General features: G+C 41.7%; 1 protein-coding gene across 1 annotated transcript in view; it reads right to left on the reverse strand.

The window, feature by feature from the left end:
- The window catches only part of PIP4K2C (phosphatidylinositol-5-phosphate 4-kinase type 2 gamma), a 50,643-nt gene that overhangs the window by 16,210 nt on the left and 18,546 nt on the right, over positions 1-15,887 (reverse strand). Inside the window, exons 3-5 of the mRNA XM_075851977.1 lie at positions 15,334-15,430; positions 4,946-5,092; positions 3,456-3,602 (exon numbers count right to left, since the gene is read on the reverse strand). Coding sequence (XP_075708092.1) covers positions 3,456-3,602; positions 4,946-5,092; positions 15,334-15,430 — 391 coding nt within the window. The remainder of the gene's footprint in view (positions 1-3,455; positions 3,603-4,945; positions 5,093-15,333; positions 15,431-15,887) is intronic.

Genomic DNA, 15,887 nt, shown 5'->3' on the forward strand with positions numbered 1-15,887 from the left:
ATCTATATAATATAGGAATTGCACTTTTTGAATTGAATTACTGAAATAAATAAACTTTTTGATGATATTCTAATTCATTGCGATGGACTAGTATGTGTACATGAGGAATGACTTTCTGGCCATTGTAGGACTTTTTTCTTTTAGCAGTTTTCCCCTCTGCAGGTTTTAAATTCTTAGTCTTCTCTGAGCTAGTGGGCGGAGCCTAATTGTTGTGTCTTCTATACACTGCACACATAGAAGAGGAGAATCCTGCTCTCCTATCTCCATCACGTAAATAGAAGCTGCAGCAGCATGGAGGACATTATACAGGAGGTTTGAGCAGCTTACTTAAGAATTCAGGACTGGGTAGATACTTATTAGAAGCTGCAGTACATCTGTCTGTCTCTCACTCTGCTCCCCCCTCCACTCTTAACAGACTTGTATAGGCAGCTGGTCTGTGTCGCTCACTCATTCTGCTCCCCCTCCACTCCTCATAGCCTTATATTGACAGGAAGTGAAGAGACACACCCCAACCTTCTGCAGCCCATTTGTAACTAGGAACAGATTTTGTTTAACAAGGGCTGGACAGCAAACTACAGGAAGGGAGACACCTAGTAGCAGTGACTTCACACAGAATTTGCATGGATAAAGCACCTACATTGTAACAGTAAGTAAATTACCAAGTTGATCTAGATCAGGTAGATTATTAGATCATAAGTTGTATGAAAAGTTGATGTCCATTTAAGCAATAAATATAAAGGGCGTTAAAACATTGAAATGTGATGTGTAAAAAAAGCACCACACAATGGTGTCCGGTCTGAAGGGCGACATGAGGAATCCCTATGGTTTCATACTACAAAAGCCGTAGGCACAACATCATGGAGCAACAATAGTGGGAGACAACTATGATCTGTAACCACAATATTAAATAAAAAAAGGTTTTAAACAAAATCCAGTTTATTAAAGAGGCTCTGTCACCACATTATAAGTGCCCTGTCTCCTATATAAGGAGATGGGCGCTGTAATGTAAGTGACAGTAATGCTTTTTATTTAAAAAACCGATCTTTTTTCACAACGTTAGGAGCGATTTTAGTTTATGCTAATGAGCTTTCTTAATGCCCAAGTGGGCGTACTTTTACTTTCGACCAAGTGGGCGTTGTACAGAGGAGTGCATGACGCTGACCAATCAGCATCATGCACTCCTCTCCATTCATTTACACTGCACTAGCGATATAGTTATATCACTATGTGCAGCTACATACACAAACCCTAACATTACTACAGTGTCCTGATAATGAATACACATGAACATCCAGCCTGGACGTCATGTGTACTCAGAATCCTGACACTTCTGAATCTTTTCTGTGAGATTTACAGCAACGTATACGAAATCTCGTTTATCTCGTAATCTCGCGAGATTTCGTATCCGTTGCTAGAATCTCACAGAAAGAGTCAGAAGTGTCAGGATTCTGAGTACACATGACGTCCAGGCTGGATTTCATGTGTATTCATTATCAGGATACTAGTAATGTTAGGGCTTCTGTATGAGGCTGCACATAACGATATATCTATATCGCTAGTGCAGTGTAAATGAATGGAGAGGAGTGCATGATGCCGATTGGTCATCGTCATGCACTCCTCTGTACAACGCCCACTTGGTCGAAAGTAAAAGTACACCCACTTGGGCATTAAGAAAGCTCATTAGCATAAACTAAAATCGCTCCTAACGTTGTGAAAAAAAGATCGTTTTTTAAAATAAAAAGCATTACTGTCACCTACATTACAGCGCCCATCTCCTTATGTAGGAGACAGGGCACTTATAATGTGGTGACAGAGCCTCTTTAAGCTCTGCATACAGGAGAAAATGATCATTCGGAACATACAAATTAAAGCAAATTCTGGTGATCAGTCAGTAGAATTATGAATCTGCACAAACCGTATATCCATAATATAACCAACCAACTCTAGGCAGGAAGTGTCTGTATTAATAGTTGAATGTGCACAAAAGTGAAACAGGGAAGACCCCATACAAAAAAAGGAGAGAGGAGAAGAGTGAAATAACTAAAGCAAAGTGAAGTAACCTCAGGGTACCGATGTGTTAAGGGGTATACGAGCAGAGGCGGAAGGAATATTGCTAGAATCTTGTGTGTGGGATGAGGAAGTCCAACAGAGCAAGATTTTAAGAAACTGGACTTTTTTGTGGTGACAAACAAACTTATTTTTAAAGTGGAAAGTGGCAGTGACTGAAGGTATCCAGTCTTAGGCTGGGTTTACACTGAGTATTTTGCAGACGGAAATTCAGCCTCAAAATTCCGTTTGGAAGTTTGAGTCAGATTTTCCTCTCCCTGCACGCTGATTTTCGCCTGCGGCCATTGAGCGCTGCGGGCATAAAACTCTAAACGCCCGAAGATAGGGCATGTCCCTTCTCTCTCCCGCGAGACTGTTTTACCGCTCGCGGGAAAAACACACCACCTCCCATTGAAATCAATGGGAGGCATTTTTTGGGCCGTTTTTGATGAGTTTTGCGCTGCGGTTTCCGCGTCAAAAAACGCGTAAAAAAAACTCTGTGAACCCAGCCTTAGAGTTCGTGTGTGATCGGCCAGTCAACATCTTGCCACACATTTTTGTCCTATAAAAAGAGGATGTAGGTCAAAAAGGTTCGATCAGGGACAGAGGGATAATCTTCTGGGTCTAGAAACAAAAGACACGTCTTGGGTCACTCGCAACAGGACAGCCCATTTCATCATTGCCGAATCTAATCTGTTGACTAAATGAAAGGAGATTCCAGAGGAATTATGGATTTGGGGCATAGGTCAGGTGAATTACATTGAAACCTCCGTTGTGTAGTATGCACGGTGTAACCTAATGGAGTGGCACGTTAATTTTGAAAACCAATTTGAGGGTCTCAAATATTCATCTCCCATATTTTATTTTGTGCCTAGAAAGAAGTACCCAATTTGTGCCTTCAAAGCATTGAATAAAAGAACAGAACGATAGAAAGAGAAAAGAAAGAGACCAGAGTGCACAAAAAAGCCAAAAGTAGAAAGGTAGATTTTTATTAATCCAAATACATTAAAAAGGAGTCAAACAAAAAAGAAAAGACATCATTCACGAATCAAATGAACCCATATGTTTAATAAAATATAGTGCTGCTAAGCCTGTCCCCTCCGTATATAGAATTCAATACATGGAGGGTAGAGCGCGAAGAGACCTGTGAGCTGAAAATGTCGAGGAGACCACATCATGGACATTTTTTTCTGCTAGGACAAATGCTTCACCATCGGCACACAATGAAACATGCCACAATTTATTTTATTTTTTATATCTGATTACACATGAATCTTAGGAGGAAAAAAACCTGTGTATGAAATCTGAGGCACATGGAGGTACATAATGGACCTGTGGTTTTCTATGGGTGCAGTAAGAAAAAAGCTAGAAGGGGATTTATTTGAAATCCATAAAACACACTCTCTCACCTTAAGATCATACTTCCTGTGAACGGTTAGGCGATGACTAAACATATTTCTCATTACCAGCATGTAGAAGTCTTCGTTGTCTACACTTAAACGATACATCCCCAAAAACTGAGGTAAAAGTGTGCTACCATGACATTTCACGATATGCTAGAAAACAAAGAAAAATCTATTAAATCAACCTCCAGGAAAAAAATGTTTGTGCAGGATTTTATTTACAAGTGAAATTTTGTATCCATAGAAAATATTTATGTACTTTAACTTCGTATTAAGGACCTCTTAGGCTATGTTCACACGGGGTATTTTGCCGAGTTTTTTTACGCGGAAACCACGTCGCAAAACTCGGCAGAAACGGCCCGAGAACGCCTCCCATTGATTTCAATGGGAGGCGTCGGCGTCTTTTTCCCGCGAGCAGTATAACTGCCTCGCAGGAAAAAGAAGCGACATGCCCTATCTTCGGGCGCTTCCGCCTCCGACCTCCCATTGACTTCAATGGGAGGCAGGAGAAAGCGTATATCTCGCTGTTTTATGCCCGCGGCGCTCAATGGCCGCGGGCGAAAAACGGCGCGATAATTGCCGCGAAAATCGGCGTGCAGGGAGAGGAATATCTGCTTCAAAGTTCCAAACGGAAATTTGAGGCAGATATTCCTCCCCCAAAATACTCCGTGTGAACATAGCCTTAGAAATGAGAAAGTGAGAGAGAGAAAGAGATAAAGATCTCAAAGTCCAGGTAATCAGTCAGGTCTCCCTTCCCATCTTATCTGTTGAGGGGGGGGGGAGATGCTAAGCTTAGAGATATAAAGTTTTCTATGATTTGATCCAATGTTTTCAAGCCTGAAAAGGCTATTTAACCACTTGATGACCCATGCTATAATAGTATGATGCAGGTAAAACACTCAGAGAACCTGCGCCGTACTATTACGATGCTATGACAGCGTGGGCGCTGTCACGGTGTCTGCAAGATCAGGCCAGCAACTGTAATACACAGCTGTTGGACCGCTCGAATGACCGAGATCAGAGACACCTCAGATCTCCGTTGTTTAACCCGTTGTATGCGGTTATCAAAGCTTAAAATTGGCAGATTGCTCAGAGCCCATTGAATAACCCTAGGGCAGTCTATTAATGCCAGTTAGGGCATACTTCGTTTTTCTTATTAAGGTTTTTTTTTTACATAATGTATCTATTATGGGATTAAAAAGGTTAATAAAAATGGATTAAAAAGTAACAGAATATAAGAAACACATAAATAATATTGCATATAATACATTATTATTTGGTGCTTTGTAACCTTTCTATATTCAGATATTTGGTATAAGCATTGCAACCTGTTCTACAGATCTATAATATTTTATAAGAAGAGAAGTGAATAAAATAAAAAAACATTACGGAAAAAATAACTGCATTTCCGTCAAAATATAGATTCAATTGCGAACATAAATGTGCTTAGAAAGGGTACCAAAAAGAAACAGCTATCCCCCGTTTGTTTTTCTTACTTGGTGGTAGTCTGATAGGATACTATGCATGTTTGCAATATCTTCACTTGAGACTTCCTTAACTGCCAGGGTCTTGTCGTAAGACAGAAGAAATCTTCCATCATGAGCTTCACTTTCAGTATATGGGGAACTACGTGTCAGAGAGACCTAAAATGAAGTTAAGAAATTAGATGTACAGTAGTAGTGCTAAAGTATGAAAGACAAACTTAACCCGGCCACACTATAGTCCATTTTATATGTGCACAGAAATACATCAGGGACTGGTATGGCCATCATACCCAATTATTATAGTCGGTCAGAACAAATTCTTTAATTTAATTGGAAGGAAAAATTATTTCTTAGCGGTAATCAAATTTTCATGTAACCTCCACGACGGCACCATAAGGGTCAGTTCACACGTTGCGTAAATACTGCGGTTTTTCCACAACGGAACTCGCCGCAGAAAATCTGCAGCAAATAGAGTAGCATCTAAGTGGATGAAATAAAACAAATCTCATCCACACTCTGCGTAAATACTGAGCGGGAAAATAACGCTCAAAAATTTACCTGTGGTGCGGAATTTTTAAACGCCGCCTATCTGTTGCAGGTTTTCCCCATTGAATTCAATGGGGAGGTAAAAACAACAAATAGCAGTTATTGCATTTTTTTGCGGCAGAAAACCCCCCCAAAACTCATACTTACCCAGAAGTCTGTGTTCCTCCCTCCAGTGCGGCCTTCTGGGATGAAGTTTCATCCCATGTGCCCGCTGTAGACAATCACAGGCTGTAGCAGCGGTCACATGGGATGAAACATCATCCCAGAAGGTCGGTCTGGAGGGCCTGCCTCCTGGGATGACGCGTCACAGGCCGGCGGTCTCCTGGGATGAAACGTCATGCTAGCAGGCTGGAAAGTGCTGCAGTTTTCCGCAGCTGACATTCCGGGCGAAGATGTGCACCACAGTTTGGTGTGCTTTTTCCGGAATTCCCTACGTCGCACAGGGCAGATACGTTGGATGCTATTATGCAGTGTATCCATCCCGTGTGAACTCAGCCTAAGGAGGGATTCCCGCCTTTCAGAGGGACACGAAACAATGAGGAAGGTTAAATACACCCTTCTCCTTACCTTCCCCAGTTAACACCATATATCGCGATATATATGCAGGTCAAATACAAAGAGAAATGTATTGAACAATATAGGTATCATACAATGAAAGGAGGGAAAAAAACCCTGTGCTCTCCTAAAAGTTACAGGAAAATACGATAACGGTAAGTAATCTTTTTTTTTTTTTACTACACCTCCACAACAGCATCCCTAGGAGAATTAACAAATTTTTTATTTCTGAGTGGGACTACAGCATGAAGGACCTTACGGCCAAAAGTCATGGATGAACACTACATCCAGTTTATAACAGCGATAGAAGTGTTTGGACTTTGCAGATCTGATCTATCGTGACAGAAGCACTCCCAGCCCAGGAAGTAGATACAGCTCCTGTTAAAGAGGCTCTGTCACCACATAATAAGTGCCCCATCTCCTACATAAGGTGATCGGCGCTGTAATGTAAATGACAGTTCACAGCGTGATCTCGCGAGATTACGCTTGCTGTGCTGTAAGTCCCACACAAACATTACCGAAGCGTCAGGATTGTGAATAGACATCACGTCCTGGCTGGAAGCGATGTCTATTAACTCTCAAGATAATTCAGTAACGTTAATGTGTCAGTAAGTGACTGCACATCATGATCTAGCACGATTACTATGTGCTGAATAAATGAATGGAGAGAAGTGTAGGACGCTGATTAGTCAGCGTCCTACACTTCTCTCCACATTGCCCACTTGGTCAAAAAAGTAAAAGCACGCCCAACTGTCTATTAAGAAAGTCATTAGCATAAATTAAAATCGATCCTAACGCCGTCAAAATTTATTGTTTTTCTAAATAAAAAACTGCTGTAATCTACATTACAGCGCCGATCATATTATGTAGAAGATAGGGCACTTATGTGGTGACAGAGCCTCTAAGTAAGCTTTCAGGATCAAAGCAATGGCCTTCTCTATGAGACTGTAGGCAAAGGATGTAGCTACCCTAATTTAACTAGAGGTCGTGATCTAGCTTGCCGATGAAGAGTTAACAGTAGTGACAATTTCCAGGAGGAAATGTCCCTAACGTTATCTGGTAGCCATGACTATTTCTGTAATTCAAGGAGATGAAGGCATTTCTGACCATATTTGAGGACTTCCCTTCTGACCTCTGCACTGGTAGGATTGAAGAGAAAAACCTTTGTTTCACGAATGTGAATTGCGTCCGTGCAGGCCGCGTTGTTTTCACGCGGCTCGCATGGACCAATAGAAGTCTATGGGGCAGTACTGTCCGTGCTTTTTGCGCAGCGTTTGTCCGCTGCGTAAAAAGCGCAACACGTTCAATATCTCTGCGTATCTTGCGCATCACACACCCATTGAAGTCAATGGGTGCGTGAAAACCACGCAGGTCGCACGGAAGCACTTCCGTGTGAACTGCCTGATTCGCGCAACAGCTGTCAAAAGGATGAATGTAAACAGAAAAGCACCACGTGCATTTCTGTTTACAAACATCCAAATGGCGTGTCATAATGATGGCGGCTGCGCGAAAAGCACGCAGCCGCGCATCGTATGATGCTGCCTCACGGAGTAGGTAAGTGGCTTTTGCGCAGGCAAAACGCTGCGTGTTTTGTGTGCGCAAAAACGCCACGTTCGTCTGAATCAGCCCTTAGGATGGCTCTCTTTCTGGACATTTTATCTTTGACCTCGAAAAGACAGTCTGCTGAAAATAACAAGAAAATTAGGGAAAGCCTTCCCTTTTATCAGAGGATTGATATAAAATTTCATCTAGCCCTGTGCCTAACAGCCTATCACCTTCACAGGCTATGGAGCATAATCTGAACTTGGAACCAGCGTCCCCTGACCGAGGGAAGCCAGAGAGCTCTTCTGGCAGAATTGAATGTGATAGATGCTCTGGCAGAGTCCGACTGTCAGCTGAGGTATCCGAGAGAAAATCCACAGCTTTCATAAGGACAGGGAGAGAACAGAATTTGCTCTCGGAGGGCTCTGGATTTTAAGTGATCTTCCATATCCTACAATCATATTTTAAAAGATCTCATCGTACATGTTACAGCAATACTTGGCTTGAATGCCACAGTACCATCTTCCTCCCAAGTGCGCTTACAGATACCCTCTGCTTTTTTTTATCCATTCTCCAGACCCATTTCTTCAAATGGATGTAAAGAACGCTTAGAAATTCTAGCTACTGGAGCGTCTATTCTTGACATCTTGTCCCATTTCTCAAAATCTTACTTTGCAAACTGATACTTCCGTTTGATCCCGAAATTTTTTTTTCTCCTAGAAGCTTCAGACCATTCTTTGTGGCTCCCTTTTTAATGTTCTAATGGATTGGAAACACTTTTTTTTTCTATTTCAGATGCTTGAAAATGTGATCCTGTATTGATTTAGGTTCTTTAGCCTCCTCAGTCTTCATGGTGGCTCTTAGGCTATGTTCACACGGAGTATTTTGCCGAGTTTTTTGACGCGGAAACCGCGTCGCAAAACTCGGCAAAAACGGCACGAGAACGCCTCCCATTGATTTCAATGGGAGGCGTCGGCGTCTTTTTCCCGCGAGCAGTAAAACTGCCTCGCGGGAAAAAGAAGCGACATGCCCTATCTTCGGGCGCTTCCGCCTCTGACCTCCCATTACCTTCAATGGAAGGCAGAAAAAGCGTATTTCGCGCTGTTTTATGCCCGCGGCGCTCAATGGCCGCGGGCGAAAAACGGCGCGAAAATCGGCGTGCAGGGAGAGGAAAATCTGCCTCAAAGTTCCAAACGGAATTTTGAGGCAGATATTCCTCCCCCAAAATACTCTGTGTGAACATAGCCTTACTGCTTTAAGCAGATTTTCAGAATTCTTCTGCTAGAAATAAAGGTTTCCCGTCGTTATCGGAGGAAGCATACGTCTCAATATTTCCTTCTTCAAAATCAGAGGAGTCTCGTGAAGAGTATCTGAAAGTGAAAGGCACCGGCGAGAAAAGTCGATATTTCTGGAATTGGCCAGTCCACTCCTCACGGATCATAACTGATGTTTTGTAGCAAAAAGAAATATTCGTTATTAACTCCTTCCCTATATTGGGCGTGACTGTACGTCCTGATTTACAGTGCATTTCTGCAATAGGGCGTACAGTCATGCCCTGTAGATGAAGCGGGAACAGGAGCTGTGCGTTTCAAATTCAGCGGGTGGCAGCTTTTAATATACAGGTGACATCCCTCTGCAACGGCGGTGTTGGCAGTTACCGCCGATCTAACCCCTTCAATGAGGCGGTCAATGCCGTCCGCCGCATTGAAGTGGTTGACAGAGGGAGGGGGCTCCCTCTGTACACCACCGCCCCCCCCTTTGACAGACCGCGGGTGCCGATGGTTGCTATGGCAACCAGGAAGCCTAGCAACGGCTTCCTGGTCGGCCAGGTACGTAAGCCTATTAGGTCCTACCCAAGGCAGGACCTAATAGGCAAACTGTCAGATGAAGAATAACAGTTACAATACACTGCACTACATAAGTAGTGCAGTGTATGGTACAGGGGATCAGAAGACCAGATCTTCAAAATCGACCAAATAAGTGTAAAATAAAAAGTTTAAGAAAAATAAATAAATAAAAAGTATTAACTAACAAAAACAATAAAATCACTGTGTTTCCTTGATGAAGTCCTTTATAGTTGGAAAAAAACGATATATAATACATATCCCCGCGTTAGGAACGGACTGAACTATAAAAAAAAATATCATGTTATTTTTACCGCATGGTGAACACCGTAAAAAAATGTAATAAATAACAGTGACAGCATTTAATTTTTTGGTCATCTTGTCTAAAAAATTTTTTTCCATAAAAAGCAATCAAAAAGTCGCAAGTACTCCAAATGGTACGAATAGAAACTACAGTTCGTCACGCATAAAACAAGCCCTCCCACAGCGATATCAACTGAAAAATCAAAAAGTTAATGTGGTCAGAAAATGGCGACACTAAAACAGGATATTTTCTTTTTAGAAAATAGTATTTTTACTGTGGGAAAGTAGTAAAACGGAAAAAAAACTATATAAATTTGGCATTACTGTAATCGTATCGACTCACAGAACAAAGTTAACATGTTGTTTAATCTGCACTGTGAACACTGTAAAAAAGAAAAAAACACTGCGAGAATTGCCGTTTTTTGGTTTCCTCGTCTCCCAAAACATGGAATAGTGAGGGAATTTTTTTTTTTTTTTTTTTAAAGAATCGCATGTACAGAAAAATAGAACCAAATACAAATTACAGCTCATTCCTAGGTATGAACGATGCATCGAAACTTCGATACGGTTTCGATACTCTGCATCCCCAAACGGTTCAATACCGTTATTTCATGTATTTCGATACTTCGCTGTGCGGCTGCACAGCTCAGCATTGTAACACATGAATGTATGAGAGCGGAGCTGCGGCTGTGTGATACAGTCATTGCCGCACTCCTGAGTCCTGATAACAGGTGCGCGTTCAGGATGATGCGATGCGGCCGGCGCTGCACCAATGAGCGGCGGCACTGAAAACAGAACATGGCGGGCACGCTGCAAAACACCCCCATGTTCTGACTTCAGTGCCTGAACCGCCGCAAATTACTGCAGCGCCGGCCGCATTACCTCATGCTGACCACGCGCGCACTTCCTGTCAGGAGCGGGGCAATGGCTGTATTATCAGAGAAACCACTAATCTCCACCGCTATTCCCGTGAATGCTGCGATCACATCGGACTGCAGCATTCAGGGGAAAATGAGAAGGGGGGATGCCCCTGGATCGCGTCACAGAGAATTCCTGTGACGCGATTGAGGGACATACCATATATGGGCAGACAACGCGGGGTCCAATGAAGGACCCCAGGGCTGTCCTACCATATTTCCTGTTAGGGCATACTTGGGTATGTCCTAACAACTTCCTGTGTACTATCAGTACACAGGTTAATGTACTGTAATAGAGATATATGCCAGTACATTAAAGTTTAAAAAAATAAAGTAAAAACAAAAGTAATGTTAAATAAAAATAAAAAATACACATACACCTTTTTTACAATAAACATTAAAATAAGTCTCAATACATAAAATATACACACAATCAATATTGGCGCAGCCGTAATAACCTGCACAACAATTTTTTTGCATCACTTATGTGTACGCTGTAAAAAATAAAATAAAAACTGCTTTCTATCACTTATTGTGGGGCACGAGGTGTGATGAATTTAACATCCATGTGTTTCACATTAATAGTAATTAACCCCATCATGTACCTTACATATTAACCCATTATGACTGGGAAACATGATGGGGTTAATTATTATTAATGTGAGGCACATGGAGGTTAAATTCATCACACCTCGCGCCTCACATCGAATTGGTATCGAAATTACAATAGTAAACGAAGTATCGGTATCGGAGTTCAAATTCTGGTATCGTGACATCCCTAATTGCAGCATATTATTTCCGGTCAGTGTAAAACTTACAGCTACCAGTTAGGTCATGCCTCAGGCATGGCTTAGCAGGCATCCACTACAGGCAGACCTGGGGGCCTTTGTCAGGCCCCCGGCTGCCATAGAAGCCATCGGCATCGAGCGATTGCAATTGCAGGGTGGCGGTGGGGTAAGGGGGAGAGAGAGCGCGAGCAAGCACCCTCCCTCCAAAACCACTGGGACGCGGCGCTCGCTATTGAGTGCCACATCTAAGGGGCTAAAGGGGTGAGATCGATGTTGATATCTATCCCGCTCGTTAAATCAGGTGCCCAGCTGTCTTTAGATGCCCGACATCCGCTTTAGCCGGCACAGGTCACCCGTGCTGGGCTTACGTCACAGCGCCGTGAAAAAGCGGCGCTCTGGCATAAGTACGCTTAACGGCCGCCGAGAAAAGGCGTATTGGCTGTCGTTAAGGGGTTAATAGTGTCGAGACATTTTTTCCTTCCCTGAGATAAGCGATTACAGGGAGTTCGTGCGAGCGCAGATTTTCCAGACGTAAGGATAGTTTTTAAGCTGTGTGATCAGAGAGCATTGCTTGAGATGAGTAAATAAGAGCGGCCTCAGATTCTATATTTTATCAAAGAAAATTACTATATCAATAGAAACACGTGAATGGGGCAGTGAGATTACGTGGTTAAATAGGGTTTGTAACATCTCAACAAAAAGAGCTTAAAACAAGAGTAGTTATCTCATAGTGAATATTACTGAAGCAGCATATATTATATGTATTATATATATATTACTTTACTGCATACGGCTTACCATTATGGTAGAAAAATAAATGGATTCGTTTTGTATTAAAGCACGCCTTAATAAAAGCACATCTTTTTCTACCGCTGCTTTCCCTTTAGAGCCCTTAGGAATTCAGACATTTCATTATACAGCGATAAGCAGATTTGCTTTAATAAGAGGATTTTATGTATTCTTTTCCAAAAAGTAAGACAGACTTGTGAATATAAACTACTTGGCATACAACTTCAATAGTGGTTAAAACTTAATTAGAACATAAACCCTTAAAGAACTTCAGCCCTTACAAGCTGTGAAATCTGCAGTTACAATAAAGCATTTAAAACTTATAAAGGAAACCCTTTCCCAGATATGAAAAGTTTTAACTACAGTGGTGTTCTCTTAAATTCTTTATCACTATCTACAACACTTGCTAGGATTACGCAGTCTATTAAAAATGATAGAAGTGATCCCATTCATCGCTATAGGAATCGGCTACTTATTTCTTGCAATAGTTTTAATACACGGCTTAGAAGTGATCTCTACAGAACAGGAAGTGTCAGCCCATTAGGACCATCAATGGATAGTAGCAATTTCCCCTCTTAATATACTAGCCCTTCACAATGAATTAGAATATCAAAAAGTTAATTTCAGTAATTCAATTCAAAAAGTGAAACTCCTATATTATATAGATTCATTACACACAGAGTGATCTATTTCCAGCATTTTTTTCTTTTAATGTTGATGATTATGGCTAACAGTTAATGAAAACCCAAAATGTAGTGTCTCAGAAAATTAGAATATTATATAAACCCAATTTCAAAAATGATTTTTTATACTGAAATGTTGGCCTACTAATAAGTATGTGCAGTATATGCCCTCAATACTTGGTCGGGGCTCCTTTTGCATGAATTACTGCATCAATGCGATGGGACATGGAGGAGATCAGCCTGTGGCACTGCTGAGGTGTTATGGAAGCCCAGGTTGCTTTGATAGCGTCCTTCGGCTCGTCTGCATTGTTGGGTCTGGTGTCTCATCTTCCTCTTGACCATATCCCATAGAGAATCTATGGGGTTTAGGTCGGGCGAGTTTGCTGGCCAATCAAGCACTGTGATACTGTGGTAATTAGACCAGGTATTGGTACTTTTGGCAGTGTGGGCAGGTGCCAAGTCCTGCTGGAAAATGAAATCAGCATCTCCATAAAGCTCGTCAGCAGAGGGAAGCATGAAGTGCTCTGAAATTTCCTGGTAGACGACTGCGCTGACTCTGGACTTGATATAACAGTGGACCAAACACTGTTGCTCAGTGTCCAAAGTCCAAATTTTCAGATGAAAGTAAATTTTGCATTTCATTTGGAAATCAAGGTCCCAGAGTCTGGAGGGAGAGTGGAGAGGCATCAATCCAAGTGGCTTGCGCTCCAGTGTGAAGTTTCCACAGTCAGTGATGGTTTGGGGGCCGTGTCACCTGCTGGTGTTGGTCCACTGTGTTATATCAAGTCCAGAGTCAGCGCAGCGTCTAGCAGGAAATTTTAGAGCACTTCATGCTTCCCTCTGCTGACAAGCTTTATGGAGATGCGGATTTCATTTTCCAGCAGGACTTGGCACCTGCCCACACTGCCAAAAAGTACCAATACCTGGTGTAATAACCACAGTATCACTGTTCTTGATTGGCCAGCAAACTCGCCCGACCTAAACACCATAGAGAATCTATGGGATATTGTCAAGAGGAAGATGAGACACCAGACCCAACAATGCAGACGAGCTGAAGGACGCTATCAAAGCAACCTGAGTATCCATAACACCTCAGCAGTGCCACAGGCTGGTCACCTCCATGCCACGCCGCATTGATGCAGTAATTCATGCAAAAGGAGCCCAACCAAGTATTGAGGGCATATACTGCACATTTCGACATCAAATTTTTTTGAAATTGGGCTTATATAACATTCTAATTTACTGAGACAAAATTTGGGGTTTTCATTGACGGTTCGCCATAATCAACATTAAAAGGAAAAAATGCTGGAAATAGATCCCTCTGTGTGTAATGAATCTATATAATATAGGAGTTTCACTTTTTGAATTTAATTACTGAAATAAATTAACTTTAAGATATTCTAATTCATTGAGGATTAGTAGACGCTCACATGAAAAACTCCCAAAAAATAAAAGCTACCTAACCCTTTAAAAAAAATTGTTAACATTAAAACTTGAGTTAATCAATAGCTCATTGTCCATTAAAAATTATATAGAATATTAAAGAGGCTCTGTCACCAGATTATGTAGGCGATAGGGCACATATAATCGGATCGGCGCTGTAATGTAGATTAAAGCAGAGGTTTTTATTTTGAAAAACACAATTTTTGAGGACGTTATGAGCAATTTTAGATTTATGGTAATTCGTTTCTTAATAGACAACCGTGCGTGTCTTTACTTTTAACCAACTGGGCGTTATGAAGAGAAGTGTATGAGGCTGACCAATCAGTGACCAATCAGTGTCATACACTTCTCATTGTTCCAGCCCAATGTTCCAGTGTGATTGTGCAGTGAAAGAAGCTGGGCTGGAACAATGAGAAGTGTATGACGCTGATTGGTCAGCGTCATACACTTCTCTTCACAACGCCCAGTTGGTCAAAAGTAAAGACACGCCCAGTTGTCCATTGAGAAACTCATTAGCATAAATCTAAAATTGCTCATAACGTCCTCAAAAATTGTGTTTTTCAAAATAAAAACCACTGTTATTATCTACATTACAGCGCCGATCATATTATGTAGGAGATCGGGCACTTATAATCTGGTGACAGAGCCTCTTTAATTTGTTAGCATTTACTCTTCTTTTCCATGCGCAGATTTAGGCTGGGTTCACACCTGCATTTTCCATTCCGTCGTTCTGCTCCGTCAGAGGAGCAGAATAAGGGAAAAACCGGAAGCGCCGTTTTCATTGCACGCTGCACTATAGTTTCTGGTCATTTCGGCCGGGCGTGCGACAGATGCCGCTAATTTAGCCTCCATGCAAATGTGAACTAGACTGTCGATGTCAACGTGATGGCACAGTGTATTATCAATGCTGCAAATGTGTTTTTCAATAAAACTTAATAGCAAAAGTCCTTAATTTAGATCAAGAGGTACGTGTCAATTTTGTCAGCTTACCTGGTAGTCAAGGTCATCTATTCCAAAACGCTCACGGAGATTTCGGAAAACTTGGGGACAGTACTCTTTAAACTTGAAGTGACTAGGTAAATTCTCCCTGAAATTGAAAAATAATTAGATTGTAGGCAGAGTAACAAAGGAGCAAATATGCATAACTAAACTGCATGGCCATGTCTGCATATATAAGTTACAGCACTTCCCGTTTCCACCAGACTATTTATGAACTCTGTGGGGATCCCCTGTAGCGGAGAGAAGTTAGACAGGTGCATAGAATAGGGATGTCACAATACCAGAAGTTGGACTTCGATACCGATACTTTGTGTATTATTGCGATTTCGATATCAAAACGATACTTTGCCAACAGTAATAAAAAAAATTAAAAAAAGTTCTTCCATTTTCTGATGTGAGGCGCGAGGTGTGATGATGAATTTAACCTCCATGTGCCTCACATTAATAGTAATTAATCCCATCATGTTTCTCAGTCATAATGGGTTAATGTGTGAGATACATGATGGGGTTAATTACTATTAACGTGAGGCACATGGAGGTTAAAT

The sequence above is a fragment of the Rhinoderma darwinii genome, chromosome 2 (assembly GCF_050947455.1).
Source record: "Rhinoderma darwinii isolate aRhiDar2 chromosome 2, aRhiDar2.hap1, whole genome shotgun sequence".
Taxonomy (NCBI): Eukaryota; Metazoa; Chordata; class Amphibia; order Anura; family Rhinodermatidae; genus Rhinoderma; species Rhinoderma darwinii.